The 15,706-nt window shown below is 39.6% G+C and overlaps 1 protein-coding gene across 1 annotated transcript in view; it reads left to right on the top strand.

Annotated features, from left to right (window-relative positions):
* The first annotated feature begins 348 nt into the window (after window positions 1-348).
* plpp4 (phospholipid phosphatase 4) overlaps window positions 349-15,706 on the top strand; it is a 48,686-nt gene continuing 33,328 nt past the window's right edge. The window contains exon 1 of the mRNA XM_063491544.1: window positions 349-813. Within this exon, the coding sequence (XP_063347614.1) occupies window positions 725-813 (89 nt within the window). The 5' untranslated portion in view covers window positions 349-724. The remainder of the gene's footprint in view (window positions 814-15,706) is intronic.

Genomic DNA, 15,706 nt, shown 5'->3' with positions numbered 1-15,706 from the left:
CTGCTTTGTGTCGCATTTACAGCCAGTGGGTCATTGTAGTCTGTGAAGAGATGTTGGTTCAAGGTCTGCGTCTCTTTAGTGCAGAGCAGACAAGAAGAAACATGGAGGAGTGTTGGACATGAGCACTGGAGCCTTTCTTTTCCTCCCATGAGAGTCTGGGTGGTGTTCCAGAAACTTCTAGTCATCTGAATCTCCAAAGTCAAACACAGAGGATGAGAGAGAGGGAGAGGAAGAGAGAGAGAGAAGAGAGAGCGAGACCCACTACACCACACAAGCTCGCTGACGCTCTGAGTATCTCCCTTTTACTTTGCAGCCTCCCATCACTTCCCTCTTTGTGCTGACCCACACCTGTACCTTCTCCCAAATCGGCTGATATCTTCTGGCCCCGAACTCCAATCTTAAATTAAGAAACTGATGGAGTGGAAGAAGGAGAGTTTCACTCGATAGAAGAGCAGCTGTCAGCAACAGAGTTGCTATAAAGAAAATCGCCCGAGGGGGACAGAAACAGACGGAGACGAGCGGAGACAGGCGAAGGAGAGAAAAAGAGAGGAAGACTGCTTCAGGTGACCGAGTTGCAATGGAGGCGCACGGCATGCGCGATTAGGGAGCGCCGCTCGTGGAAAGCGCTGGGCTTTTGTTAAGGTGGATTACAAAAGTGAAAAAGCCTCCAGAACTGACCGGGACCGCCTTTTTTCTGCTTGAGTTGACGGATTGTCTCCGAATCATGAACGTGTCGCCTCCAGACCGCAGGAAAAACATGCGAGAATTGGCTCTGGAGATTGGCATCAGAGTTCTGCTTTTCGGAGTTTTCGTGTAAGTAAAGGCTCCAGCAGCTGAGTTCTCTGAGAAACACTGAAAACATTCAAATTAATAATAAAAATAATAATAATGAAAAACTGCCTGGCAACTACGCGCGCCTTGGCGATGACATTCATTTTCGTCACTGATGTTATACATATGCCTTTCCATTATTTCGACACAGAAGTGTTGTGTTCAGGTTTATGTGCCGCGGTGTGGTGCTGAACGAACAGGTCCCCGTGCGTGCGTGCGTGTGTGTGTGTGTGTGTGTGTGTGTGTGTGTGTGTGTGTGTGTGTGTGTGTGTGTGGCGGGAGGGAGCTGCAGTTCAGCAGCGTGGACAGACCGCTGTCAAACCAGCAGCAGACCGACGCTCTGGTTAACAGGTTGCAAAAAACAAAACAAAAAAAACAACTTAAACCTCCACCAGAATAGACTTTCTGTTATGAGCGCGCTCTGTACTGACTCTTATGAAAGAACTAGTATTTAGTTTCTTTTGATCACAGCCGGTTAGAGAGCTGCAGCGACAGCTCATCTGACCGTTTCACTAGACACGACACAGTAATCTAACTAAGCACACAATGATGCAATGATACTTTGCCCCCCCTTTTTTCTGTGAAGCTTCTTCCTCGCAAGCAAAAACTAACATAAATAGATTATAATTGTTTGTCTATCTTGGAGCTATTAAGCCCCAGGTGCACCATGATTTTATCATTTACCATTTTGCTTATTTTTATGCTCGATATCATCCCAGTTGAGCTACAAGTCCCGATATCTACAATGCATCCCCGTGCTGCATCTTTTCCATTTATGGGAAAATAAAAGAAGAAGGAAAAAAAGAAGAAGACGCTCCTCTGATTTTGGAGTGTGTAGACACAGTACGTGCATTCCGTGTGTGTCATTAATATCTATCTCTTGGCTAAGTGGTCCAACTCTGTGTGTGCTCTCACAGCAGACGGATTATCCGGCCAACAAGAGCCTGATGGTGTGCCCTGATTGTGTTTGACATGGATAAACTCAGATAGAGAGATGAAAAAAATGCATAAAGTATCTTGGATATGCCCTTTGTATATTTGAATGTGTGATACTAGGCTCTAGGATTTGCTTCTGTGAATCTGTGCCACATTGAAAGAAAAATGCAGTTTCACACAATATAATCTTCATCATCATCATCATCATCATCATCATCATCATCATCATCACGAGGCAAGTGTTGTATTGTAGCACAGAAGCCCCAGCCACAAAGCGCTTGATCACCTTAATGAAGTGAGTTTTACTCCCCATATTCCCTCTACACTGCATAGAGCTTTAATCTGCTTCTGATAACACTCAGTCTCCCCCATCAGTACACTTGATCTACCCCTAATAGGATATTAAGTTAGGATGGTTACCAAGCATCACGTTCTTCTATGAGACAGTGCACACACACACAGACATGCACTGCATGTTGTTCAGCTTTGGGAAGGTTGTTACTTTCCTGCTGGACTACATCTGATACCTATACCTTGGATTAAATAGGATTAACTAGTGACAAAGCTGGTGAACCAAGAAGCCATAGAAGCCAGATTCCTTTGTTTACTGTTCATTTTGATTTGATGGATACAGAGCGCCAAATTTTAAGAGCAAGTTTCAATCGTGTATTCAGAGAAGGGAGAATTTGATCTTCTGCGTTTCTTTGGGGCTCGAAGTTATTGTTGCATCGAACAAGTTTTATTTCAGCAGACCAGATAGAGTCGCTCTCTGGCCTCGAAGGGCAGGGGATCCTGTTCGTATCTAACCTCGAAGACTGTGGTGAAGGCACGATAATTGGGGTCAACTCGTTTCTGTTGTTTTCTCCGCTGAAGGTGTAAAGGACAGGTTTTGGCTGTCGCTATCCGTGCCTGCTGTGCGGTGTAGGCTTGGTGTAGGTGTAATGCACTGTATTTTTATCTTGGGAAGAAAACAACAGTCTCATCTGTGCATGTTTGCCAGGGAGATTTACCAGTCGTCTTAAATTTAGTTTCACAACTGTTGTGTTTTTTTGCTCTGCAGTTTTGTTGCTCTTACTCTTGAATTTGACAAACTGGAAGGAAAAATAAGAAAAGATTTTTGCTCATTTTGCTGTTCATATTCTTTCATAATTGTGAACATGTACCGAGGGGAAATGAATGAATTAATCCTGAAGTAGGTCTAACGAGCAGATATGAATGCATCAGAGGTGTCTTTCCCATATGCAAGTTTGGTAATTCGGTTTGTCTTTGATTCTGATTAAATAATGCTGACTGTGGCAAGGAAGTTATTCTCTCTGCTTGACTGCCCACCCACACAAACAGTGGACTTTAATCCTAAGAGGCTTGAAATCTCTGCATTATTCACATCCAAATTTTTCCAAAGACAGCCTGCCTTTAAGGGAACGTTACTTTCTATTTGCCCTTGCTTGCCAAGCTGCTGTCTGTTCCAAGCCTCAGGAGATGCAGTGACCTTAGTGAGAGGCTGAAAGTGTGACTTTGGGTTGGCCCTGTGCTATGAAACCACTAATGCCATGCAGTCATCATAGGTTAGCACCCCAGGAGTCACGCATGTCTTATTCTAAAGGGATATGATCTCTGACATTAGGCAAAGTATAAAAAAAGAGAAACACAAATAAACACAAAGATAAAGTCCTTTTTAAAAAAAATCTCTAGTTAAATGCTCAGCAAAGAAGGAGAGGATAATGAGATTGGTCTTATTTCACTTTCCTTGTAATCCAGAGCGCAACAAGCAAGAGCTTAGACAAATACCAAGGACTCATTTCTTCCTTGAGTGGTTGTGTGACAGAGCTCGTGTCCTCAATCAAGCAATACAAGCTTGAATTTTGTCAGTGTGTTTGTCCCGAAGCTCATAGTCGGACAATTGAATAAGCACATCCCATAAATACCCGAACACTGCTTGCAAGCAGAACAGGCGACAAAAGCAAGAAAGACAGAGACAAAAAGAAAGAGACAGAAGAGGAAGATAAGATGGAGGACACACAGTTAGGGAGATCTAGATTGTTTAGAGATTTTCGAGATTAAGACCTGAGGCTCAGAAAATAGATAGGCACCATAACAACCGTGAGAACCCGTATCAAAGCAATCTAAAAGCCTCTTGATTGCCCAGAGAAGATGGCTGCTATTTTACAGGCTGTCATACACAGCAAAACAGAGTAGATCTGTTTGTGCCAGAAGCAACAATTTGGAACCAAGCAGAAATTACTTATTTATTGAAGAAAATTATGGTGATAAAAAAGGATTATTCTTAATTGCATGCATTGGTAATGAGGCATGCTAATGTGTGATCTGAAGCTGGCATCAGCCATTAGATCATTTTTTGATATGCAGTGTCATGAAAAACTATTTGCCCCCTTCCTGATTTTTTTTTAGTATTTTTCATTTGTATTTTTTGCATATCTGTCACACGTACATGTTTGAGAGCAAAAGGTTTTTAATATTCGACAAAGATAATCCAAGGAAATACAAAATGCACTTTTTAAATATGATTTCTTAAATGAAAGAAACTGTCTACACCCCCCTGGTCATATGTGAAAAAGTAACCGCCACCCCATCTTAAATCATGAAATAACTGTGTAACCACAATTTTTGGAAAGCTGAGTCACTCACAGGCCTGATTACTGCCAGACACGTTGAATCAAGAAGTCCTTAAACAGAATCTGTCTGACAAAGTGATGTAGGCTAAAAGATACCAAAACGCAACCATGATTTAAGAAACTCTAGAGGAGATGAGAAACAAAAACTTTGACAACAGTCACTCTGGAAAGGGTCACAAAGCCAATATTTAAAGCTCTGGGACTCTAGTTAACCATGGTGTGAGCCATTATCCACGCATGCAGAAAACTTGGAGCAGCGGTGAATCTTCCCAGGAGTGGCAAGCCTACCAAAATTACTCAACAACTCATCCAGGAGGTCACAAAAGAACCCAGGACAGCATTTAAAGAACTGCAGGCCTAACTTGCCTCAGTTAAGGTCAGAGGTCTTGTTTTACATTTGCCAAAAAACTCCTTGATGATCACTAAGACTTTTGGGAAAATGCTCTCTGTACTGACGAGACAAAAGTTGAACTTTCTGGAAGGTTTTTGTAACATAGCATTTGATGGTCTGGTGACCTGGGCCATTTTGCTGCTTCAGGACCTGGATGACTTACCATAATTCAAAAAATTTGCTCTCTATCAGAAAATCCTGAAGAAGAATATCTGACCATCAATTCATCCCCTGAAGCTCAAGCACACTTGGTTTATGAAACAGATTTAAATCTGAGATGCTTTAGAATGACCTTAAACAGGCCCCTCGTGTTCAAAAAACCTCCAATATAACAGAACTAAAACACCTCTGCAAAGAAAGTGGGGCAAAGTGACGTGAAAATTAGTCATAGCCTGTTATCACAAACGGTTGATTTCAGTTGTTGCTGCCAAGGGTGGCACAACCGGCTGATAGATTTCGGAGGCAGTTTCTTTTTCACACAGGGCCAGGTAGGTTTGGATTACTTGTTTCCCTTAATAAATAAAATCATAATTTAAAAACTCCATTTTGTATTTACACGGGTTATCTTTGTCTAATATTAAAATGAGTTTGATGCTCTGAAACATGAAAGTGTGACAAATATGCATAAAACTAAGAACTCAGGAAGGGGGTAAAATGCATTTTCACAGCACTGTAGTTGTTGTCAAATGAGGTTAGATGCAAGTGTATTGAAATAACACAATTCATCCCTCAAAACAGTGACTGCACATCATTCCCCATCTCAGAGGAAAGTTTAGGCAGTAGCGAGATACAGCCCAGAGCGTTAGCCAGTCTCAGAGATGATGGGGAGGAGCAAAGTCTTGAAAGAAACTTGGACTTTTTGAGAATAAACAGATTGTTTAGTCAACACGTCTGTTGGATTAAAGGTACTTTCAGCTGCTCAATATTTTCCCAAGGGTGGATCTGCATGTTTGATTTGGCAGAGATTTTTCACCATTTTACACCAGATGCCCTTCCTGACGCAATCCTCCCGTTTATCTGGGCCTGTGATCCCCTGAGGCTGGGTTTATTTCTCCTGCCGGTTATAAACTAGGGATCTTTCACGTGTAGAAGTGAACGTGTTATCGGATTAATGGTTAAAAAGATAGACAGAAAAAAAAGAGTGATGCAGAGTTTAAACTAAGCTGTAATCCTGATATAATTAGTCCTGGTTGATTACCATGACTGCAGTTTAATGATACAACAATAATTCCTTAAACGTCAAACACAAGTGGAAATACAGGTGACTCTGATTTTAGTGCAATTAGCTCACTTTGGTTTCATAAAGATGTCTGATCTGATCTGGATCTGATCTCACGCAGCACATAGTACAAAGAGCCGTTGCGCACAGCGAATCACAGCGGCGATGGTGACCCTGTAGAGAAGGATTCAGCCAGTCACCTACAGCTCTTCATCTAACCACTCCTCTAACTGTGCCTGCGCCGTCTCGTTCCATTAAAAATTTAATGGACCGCTAAAAAAAAAGAAAAAAAAGATTGTTGATAAGCAGTCATAGTCAGCACTTACTTCAGTGAAAAACACAGTGCAGTTTTTAAATCTTTCATAATTAATCCCTCATGTTTTGCCAGTCCAACGCTTTTAATGTGAGGCAGCATATTCTCTTTACATTAGCAGTAGCTTAATACTCTTACTTGGCAGTCTCCTGGTCCTCGTTTGAAGAGAAATAACAATAGACGGCGAGGCTGTTATCAGTGGTGTGGAGAATTTTTTTTTGTTTTTAATTACATGCATGCATAGTTTTCTTGTGCAAGAATACCCTCTGTGCTTAGATGGAAAATCTAAATTCTGCACGGGTCTTTTCGTTGCATCCAACAAACATTACATTACATCAAGAGTGATTATAGAATGTAAATGAAAAGGAGCTGAAAAAAAAGCTATAATCAAAATGGGGGTCTGAGATCATGAAAGCATTAATGTAATAAAAGATTATAACTTTAAAGTGGTATGGACACTAAAATATTCTTGGCCTTTCTCCCGAACTCCACTCACAGAAACGGTAGAAATAGTGTAATTATTTTCATATAAGATGTAAGTAAAGAGATTTTTACCCAGAGGGCCACAGGTGTGAGTGCCAAAGCCATAATATAAAGTGCTGAATTTTAATCCTTGTAATCAGAAAGAGCCGACCCCCAAAATAGACACAGTAAGTCTGCAGCTTTGCAGCCTTCAGCTCTTCGTTTTATTCATCTGTCTATATGGTTTAGTCCAAACGCTTTTTCCCCACGGGCAAAATTTCTAAGTAAACAAGATCACTCCTGCACAGTACACAGTGGGTAATGGCAAAGAGAGGGAGTAAATTCTGCAGTCCATTAAGTCCAGTGTGGAGCATTTAGACTCAGATACAGTGTTCAGAATTTGGATGACTGAACTAGAGAAACAGACAAGCAAGAATTGGGGTAGCAAACGTTGACTGGTGAGAAAGAGGACTCCAGAGGGATGCTGCTGTTGTACTATTTGCCTGTATACATATTTATTATGTTCGGCTGTGGACAAACATGACTTCTCAACACTGACACATCTCCGTCTTCAGTCATCTGCCATTTGTGTAAATCTCATAATACCCATCTTCATAATTATAATTATAATTATAATATATTCTCCTCACCTTAATTTTTGCTGCTACCATCTGAAGCACTGAGTCACGGGTCATCCAATCTGTGACCCTCATTATCTTTGAGATGAAGAAAGAATTGAGATTGCATGTTTGACTACTGACTGTAGCAAGACAGGCACTGAAATACTTCCTGACTCGATAACACAAACAGACCGAGTCAACAAGCGGTGACTGAAAAAGTGTGACCTCAGTAGTGTTCCCTTTGTATATCTTTGTCTGAAGAGCCCAGGGAGAGCACCCAATGTTGTGCTTGATTATATAAGCTATATTCGACACAGTAACCTAATCCCTAAATGTGTAGGTTTAATAAAGTGGCAGTTTATTCAACAGTTTCTAGTTAAACCAAAAAACTATATGAGTGAAAATACAAAGGAGACAACAACAGACTATGTGAGGTAATTTTAAAAAGAAATTGCATTTTGGATGCGATTGTGATTAGTGACCATGGTGAATTGGGAATCTGAGTGGTGTGAGAAGATTTGAGAAAAGATTAGCAGAAGGAAAGCTCTATTAGCAAACGAGGCAGATGCTGCAGCAAAAATATCCATGAATCCAGCGAGAGCAGAGGCAGCTGACTGTCACACCAAGACCAGGGAATCCCTGACAGCTCAGCCTGTCACCACTCTAAGCTACTCTGGCATTTCATTCTCCACAATCGTTTGATCAGCTCATTATGTCTTGCTGTCCCTGCTGTCATTTTTCCAAACCCGTATCTTTATCCCTCCATGGGTAGCAGATTGCTCAGTTACTCTCTGTGTGTCCTTTACACCAATCTGTTTTAAAGGGGTACTGCAAGTCGCTTTGTAAAGATTGCCTTGTGGGTCAACTTATGTGTTAGATGAAATTTACTGTAAGAAAAAAAAGTCAAACAGTACTATGCAACAGTCTTGAGCTGCCCTTCATTTCTTTATCTTGGTAGGAAAATTCATCAAAACACATGCAAACATACACAGAGATACAGTATAAAAGGAAAAAACTGGGTTTCTACAGTTCTAATGAGCTTGAAGATGAATATTTAGTTTGACCACATATGAACTCTCTTAGGCGGCCTTGTTTCTCTGTCAAGCTGATTCAACACTACTTCAGTAATGTTGAGGTCCAGGCTCTGGGGAGACCAATCCATGACTGATAGTGTTCATGATGGTGTGTTTTTCAATTCAGTTCAATTCAGTTTTATTTATATAGCGCCAAATCACAAAAACAGTCGCCTCAGGGCGCTTTATATTGTAAGGTAGACCCTACAATAATACATACAAATAAAAACCCAACAATCATATGACCCCCTATGAGCAAGCACTTTGGCGACAGTGGGAAGGAAAAACTCCCTTTTAACAGGAAGAAACCTGAACGAGGTTCAGGGAGGGGCGGCCATCTGCTGCTACCGGTAGGGGAGAGAGAAGGAAGACAGGATAAAAGACATGCTGTGGAAGAGAGCCAGAGATTAATAACAAGTATTTTTCAGGTGTTTTTCTGTCCAGGTATGCCTTTGCTGCGTTGGCAGTGTGTTTGGAATCACTGTAGTGCTGCAAAATGAAGATGTTCTGAATCTGATGCTTTTCAGATGGTATTGCACGATGGATCAAAATCTGATGCTACTTCTTGTGTTCATATTTCCATCAAGATCCACTGGCTGATGACCATGACACAGCCTCCAGTGTTTTACTGGATTCATCACTCCATAAGGCATGTTGTCACTGATTTTCATTCCAGTTCTTCTGTAATTAGAAATACTTTAGCCTTTTCTTCCTATATCCTAAAAAATTGGCTAAAATTGGCTCTTTGCTAAGTTGTCTGTTCTGTGCTTCATCCCTTGAGTTAGGTGCCTTTTTTATGCTCGTAACAGTGATTCATAGGTCAGTGTTAAAAGAGGATTAACAAACAAAAAAATATTGCCTGGACTTCAGGTACAAGGACTGAAAATGAATAAAAAATAATATTTTAGGAATGTCAAACTCTCATCTTTGACACATTTCATGGATTCAACTAAATAAACTGGAAAGATTATGTGATGTGACAGTGGGTTATATTGCATGAGGCAGCTAACACATTCATATTCACTTCGATTCATAGGTCAGTGTTAAGTGGCCAAATAACCAACAAAAAAAATCCCATCAAAACAAAACAAAGAAAGAGAAAAAAACCTATTGCCTGAAAATAGTCAGGTGCACAGAATGAAAATGAGCAAAATACCCGCCAAAGTCCAAAGAAAACCTTTGAAAGACCTTCAGAAAGCCTGGAGAACTATTGCTCTTTCAGTGCACTTTAAAGAATTACAAACAAATATGGCTTCTTGGAAAGAAAACATTAAGAAATGAGGGGTGGCTCAAGAGTTTTGCACATTACTGTAGGAGAAGCAGAAAAACCCCTTATTCTAGTTAACAATAAATCAGATTACAGATTTTTGAGTTATTTTTTGTCGTGAATTTACGACATCTGAAAACAGTTCCAACTTTTACATCCACTCTGAGTTTAATGTTGTTGTCATGCACCTTAATAATTTATCATATAGTACAGAGTTGCACTTTTCCTCCCAAATCTAATTCCCAGCCTTCCCACTGCTCGTATTACAAAGTGAAAATAATAAACTTAACCAGTTTCCACCATTGTACTGGGGGGGTCTTAAAAGTCAAAGAAGAATCTCGTAAAAACTACAGTAACAGCAGGGATTGTGCTTTACATGTGGAGTTTTCAGCTGGAAAAACAAAACAAATACTGGAATGTAACCACTGTTCAGAATTATGAGATTTTATATTTTCTTATTCTTAGGGAAAAGCTCTTACTGCAACATGGTATTGTGTTCTGGTATTGCAATTTCACCATTGTAAAATATGATTGTCAATCTCAGTTCTAGCCGTAAACAAATCTTAATGTTAAAACTGTTCCTTTTGTAAAATAAAGCGGCTCAGCAATCAGGTTGAAGCTCATAGGATGCAAATGATGGCACTGTAATGATGTTATGAAGATAAACTGCATCACATTATTTGTTCATTTTGTGCTGCCACGCCATTCTGTTCATCTGAAAATGTTCTCTAAAACTTTAAAGTTTCCCCATTATTTTAGAAGTATTTGAACCATGACTGGTGCTCGGTAGATGTAGGCTGTGATGAGGGGCAGTGCTGTGGTGCTCTGAGGTGTGGAAGTGCGGAAGTGACAGCTTCTGTCAGAGTGGAGAGGAAAGTCCCCTGCACTGAGTTACACTTCCTCCCATCACGACATTTCTATTCTTATACCTCCCCCTGTCACTTCATCGTTTTATTGCCCCTTTCTTAGGTGATTTTTTTTTCAGCCTCCTCTGTATTACTGTCATTTTCAGCATCATACTCTTATCTATATACAAAGACAGATGAGGGGCTGAGAAGATGAAAGAGCCTCCCGCCAACACACACACTAGCACATTTGGCAGTCTCCTGGCCCAAATCTTAAAATATATAACAAGCATGCTCCTCTCCTTCTGGAGAAGCCTTCATCACGTCTCTGTGTGTGTGTGTGTGTGTGTGTGTGTGTGTGTGTGTGTGTGTGTGTGTGTGTGTGTGTGTGTGTGTGTGTCCCTCAAGCCCCAAGCTTTTGCTGTCAGACCACTTTTTCCTTGATGACTATTCTGTGATTTCCTTTAGAGAATACTGCAGAGTAACTGCTCACTTTTTGCCACAGTAAGGTAAATTTGTGGACAGTGTGCGTGTCATAGTTGAAGGGAAGAAACTTACATGTATATTTTGAAATCTGTCATAACTTTAAAGTAGAATGATAAACTCTATCATTCACCCATTTTCTTCCACGTATGCAATTTAGGATCGCGGGCAGGCTGAAGCCCAGCTACCGTAGCACAGGAGGTGGGGTACACCCTGGACAGGTCAACAATCTGTCACAGGGCTAACACAGAGAGATACACAACCATTTCCATGACATTCACACCTATGGTTTAGGATTTAGAATCACTAGTTAACCCAACCCCACTAATTTAGGTTCTTTTGACTGTGGTAAGTACCTGGAGGGATCCCACACCGACATGGGGAGAACATGCAAACTCCACACAGAAAGGCCAGATCATGGATTTGAACCGAGAACCTTTTTGCTAAGTGTTAAAGAAAAAGAAAGCCAAGTAATAATGAATGAATAAGTAACGAATAACACCGCGTTCCAGCTCACTAGATCAGAAATACAAATAAACAAAGTCTTTTCTTTTAATCTTTTCATTCTTTCTTTATTCTTCAACACTGTGGTGAACACAAAAGAAAAACAAATATTTGTATAATAAGGTTTAATGGTGGCACAAACTGTAGCATTACAATCTAATGAACTGGATTATACAATAATATTCTGCACCCTTGAGATACATAAAGCTACTTTACCAGTTGAGTTGCTGTTTTCAGACAGTCCCTCTTATTATTATATCGCAGAATTACAGGATACCCACAGATACTGGTTCATAATTCTGTTGTAAAGGTGATAGGACTAATCGATAATGACTGGATCGAGACAGCTACACTAAAAATCACATGCAATTTATCGTCCAGCTGTCAACAGACTCAAGCTCAGTCTAACTTAACCTTTTAATGTGTAAATGCCGCACACCAAGGTGCTCCAGTTCAATTAATTATGCTGATTAGACCTTGTCACAAGACTTTGAGGTTAAAGACAGCTTGATTGAATTGTCCTTGACTCTAATTAGTGAGATTGAATGTGTATGAAGTTCTGACCTCTGTGTTTCCAGTATATTCAGTAGCTAAATTAAGGTGGTATTTTCTTCTACATACAGTATATTCTACCATCATGAAGTGTAGGAACTGAATATTGTTTCCAAACGTAAGAACTTAGCCTTTTTAACTCTTCTGATATTCTGTTTGTCAAAACAGGACCTACAATTACAGGTACTAGTAATCAAAGATGTTTTAATGATTAATGCCAGTGAACCAGGATGCACAAAGCCAGGGTTCTATAACCCTAACACACCTACATGTATCTGTAATACACATCAATGCAACCTAAGATCAAAATAATTTAATATAACTATTTAGAATGAAAGTACATCTGAAATTACATCCAAACAAAAGACAGCAGTTAAAGGCCAGAGTAAGCCCACCAGTGGCTCCAATTATTTTTGGCTGATTAGAGTGTAGAGTGCTTCTTCAGACTTGGTGGGTGTGTGTGCAGTCATGCTTGATCAGCATCTCTCTCACTCACTGTTTGCTTCGCTGTCTTTAATATCCTTATTAATGCCCAATATGTAATGTCCTGTGGGTTTGGGTTTTGTTTTTTTTTTCATTGGAAGTGTTTATATTTTTTCATTTAGCTTTCTTTTGTTTAGTATTTCTGGTAATTCTGGTAAGTAACTTAGTAATTTTATTTAGAATTTATTAGTGCTGTCAGGGTTAATGCATTAACGTGTTAAAACAGGCTAATCCGCATTAGCGAGTTAACGCAGATCAATCGGTGTAAGGGGTTACTCACCGTTAACGCGTCATCACGACTGATGCGATGAACAATTAACCCATCTGGAGTTAACGCTGACAGCACTAGAATGTATGTTTTTAGGTTTAGTTTTTGTGTTCTTGTGGTTTATTAATATTTGATTCCTTGTGTTAACTTTTTTCTTGCCTTCTCTTTGTAATGTGATTCTCCATTCAGTTACAGTTTCAGCTGTGTCTTGTTCCCCCGGTGTTTCCACTTCTCTTGATTACATTGCTCAAGGTGTGTCATGGGCTTTACAATTAAAAGTGTGCTTTGTTTCAATCCTGGATGGTTGGATAGGATTCATATTGATTTCCACTCAATTGTTGTAAGCAAGGAAATCCAACCCTCACTTTCACATGTTTGTTTAAAAATAGCATCATCAATGGCCAGTATAAAATGCATTTCGGTCGATAACACTGTGTTCACCCTAGCTTCTCCTTATCAGAGTTTCATTGACTAGAGGAAAGAAAACATTTCACTAGGATTAATGATTAACTCCTGAATGCGAGTAGGAACCCACAGCTATTGTTTGGAAATTTAAAAAAAATGAAGTGATTCCATTTTCTTGTACGTGGCCATTGATTCTAAATAAAAGATGGATGGAGCTATTTCAACAGCTCCTGATTTGAAGCCTCAAGCTTAGCATCTTGTTGTTTTGAAAGTGGACATGATGACAGATGGATGGTCTGACTTAAAAACCTACAGCTGGGCTCCTCAAGCTCATACAACAGGAACTTGCCGATCACAATTTGCCCCTCCCAAGCATACTCTTTTTTATCATCCTTCTTGACACTAATCGGGACCATAATTACAAAATAATGTTGTATTCACTAAGTCCTGAAACTAGTAATCAAGGCCATAAACTCATTGGGACAAATGTTTATTAAATTAACAAATAAATAATCCATAGATTTTTATATTGTCAGACTTCTTTTTGCAACAAGTGGAGTCACAATCCCACTCGCCACTAGAACGAAAGCATTTTTCTTCATTGGTTTCACTTTTCAGATCTGCACATGATATATTATTCAGGGTCTCCACAATAACAATCTTCAAGAAAATGAAAAACAAAGTCATTTTTCTGAAGTGGAAAGAAAATCACATTGATGATCAGATTCACAACAGAAAACAACAACAAAAATACCCACGAAATACTATTAAAAAAATCTGAGCAAGCAAAGCAAAAGCATTACAGTGTGATAACACTGAATATATAGACTTCACAGATAGGAGATGTATCATTATTATACTTCAGATCCATAAAAATGCGGCATCCCTCTGTGTGTATCCATGTTTGTACAAGCAGTGGACCTCATCTCCCGATGCTTTCATACTGAGTGGTATTTGCAAGGGTTTTGTACACTCACCCTTCCTTTGAATGAACAAAAAAGCTGCACTCTCCTTCATGTTGCTGTCAACTTTAACATTTACTACAATGAGCAATAAGCATGACAACAGGGATAAATGTCAGCTGTGTGTTCCAATCCCATATCTGTGTCCAATCTGTGTGAGCGATTTCTATCGAATTCTTTCCACCTCCCTCCCTTTTCCCTTGTCTTTTTCTCTAATGCTCCAAGCATGGTTACCTTTATGCTTCACTTAATAAGCTCTGCACACACGCACACACACACCTAACAAATTGTCTTTAAATATCTTTGACTGAACTGAGCACAAAACTTATTAACCTCTGAGGCAATTGCCGATGGCAGCTATTCAGCCTGCTAAATTCATGATGTGTCTGTATAGGTTTTTTTTTCATATATATAATCATCAGATTCAAAGAAGAATGCAGTGAAACTTTTTAGATTAAAACATTTCAAGCTTGGCTGATAAATACACACACGTAATTCCTATGTACATTCACCCATCAGTGGCTGTGGTTTAACCAAAGGTCACAGGATAATTATATAGAACTGTAGTGAGAGTTGCTTGGATAAAAATGTATTAGATGTACATTAGATATGAATTTTATTAGATTAGATTCTTTTTCTTTTTAGGGCCAAATTTAGGGCTATGCAAGTTTTTTTCATTAATGTAACATGGTATATGCTGCTTTAAACTTGGTTTAATCCAAGGAACCCAGCAAATACTTTACTTTATTTTGGAACAGAGAGTTCAAAATTTGCTTGGATAAGGCCTTAGTTACAAAGACTCCCTGGCAACCATCGGTCTTTTTCTTCTTCTTTGGGTTGTTCCCTTTAGTGGTTGCCACAGTGGATCATCTGCCTTCATCTAACCCTGTCCTCTTTTGTCACACCAGCCCTTTACAGGTCCTTTTTCACTACATCCACGAATCTCCTCTGTGCTCTTCCTCTTTTTCTCCACAGTTGCAGCTCTATATTCATATCATTTTTTCCACAATATTCCCACTATCCCTCCTCTGCACATGTCCAAACCATCTCAGCTTTGCCACCCTATCTTTATCTCTAAAACGCTCGACCTGAGCTGTCCCTCTCATGTACTCATTTTTCACTCTTCCTGCTGTCCTTCTGTCCAATATTAAGTTTAAAAGGTTATTTTCATGTCAGCTACTTAAGTCTTTCTGAAACATCAAAGATAAGCATTAAGTAATGTTGGCTAGAATTACACTTCTTTCTAGAGCAGCGATTTTGAAGTTACTTAAAGAGAAAAGAACCACCAGTAGCAAGTGGCTTAAAAAGAAGAACATTTTGTCAACATGGTGGAAATATGTTATTTCTAAACATATTCTTTGAAGTTTAAAGAATAAAACTTATGGTTACTACATTATTTGAGCAAAGGCCAGCAGTACCCCACTGTTTATTGAAAAAAGCTTGCTCAGCCACATATGTA

Source organism: Pelmatolapia mariae, linkage group LG13 (assembly GCF_036321145.2).
Source record: "Pelmatolapia mariae isolate MD_Pm_ZW linkage group LG13, Pm_UMD_F_2, whole genome shotgun sequence".
NCBI lineage: Eukaryota > Metazoa > Chordata > Actinopteri > Cichliformes > Cichlidae > Pelmatolapia > Pelmatolapia mariae.
The sequence above is the reverse complement of the archived record's forward strand: the minus strand, read 5'-3'. Positions and strand labels throughout refer to the sequence as shown.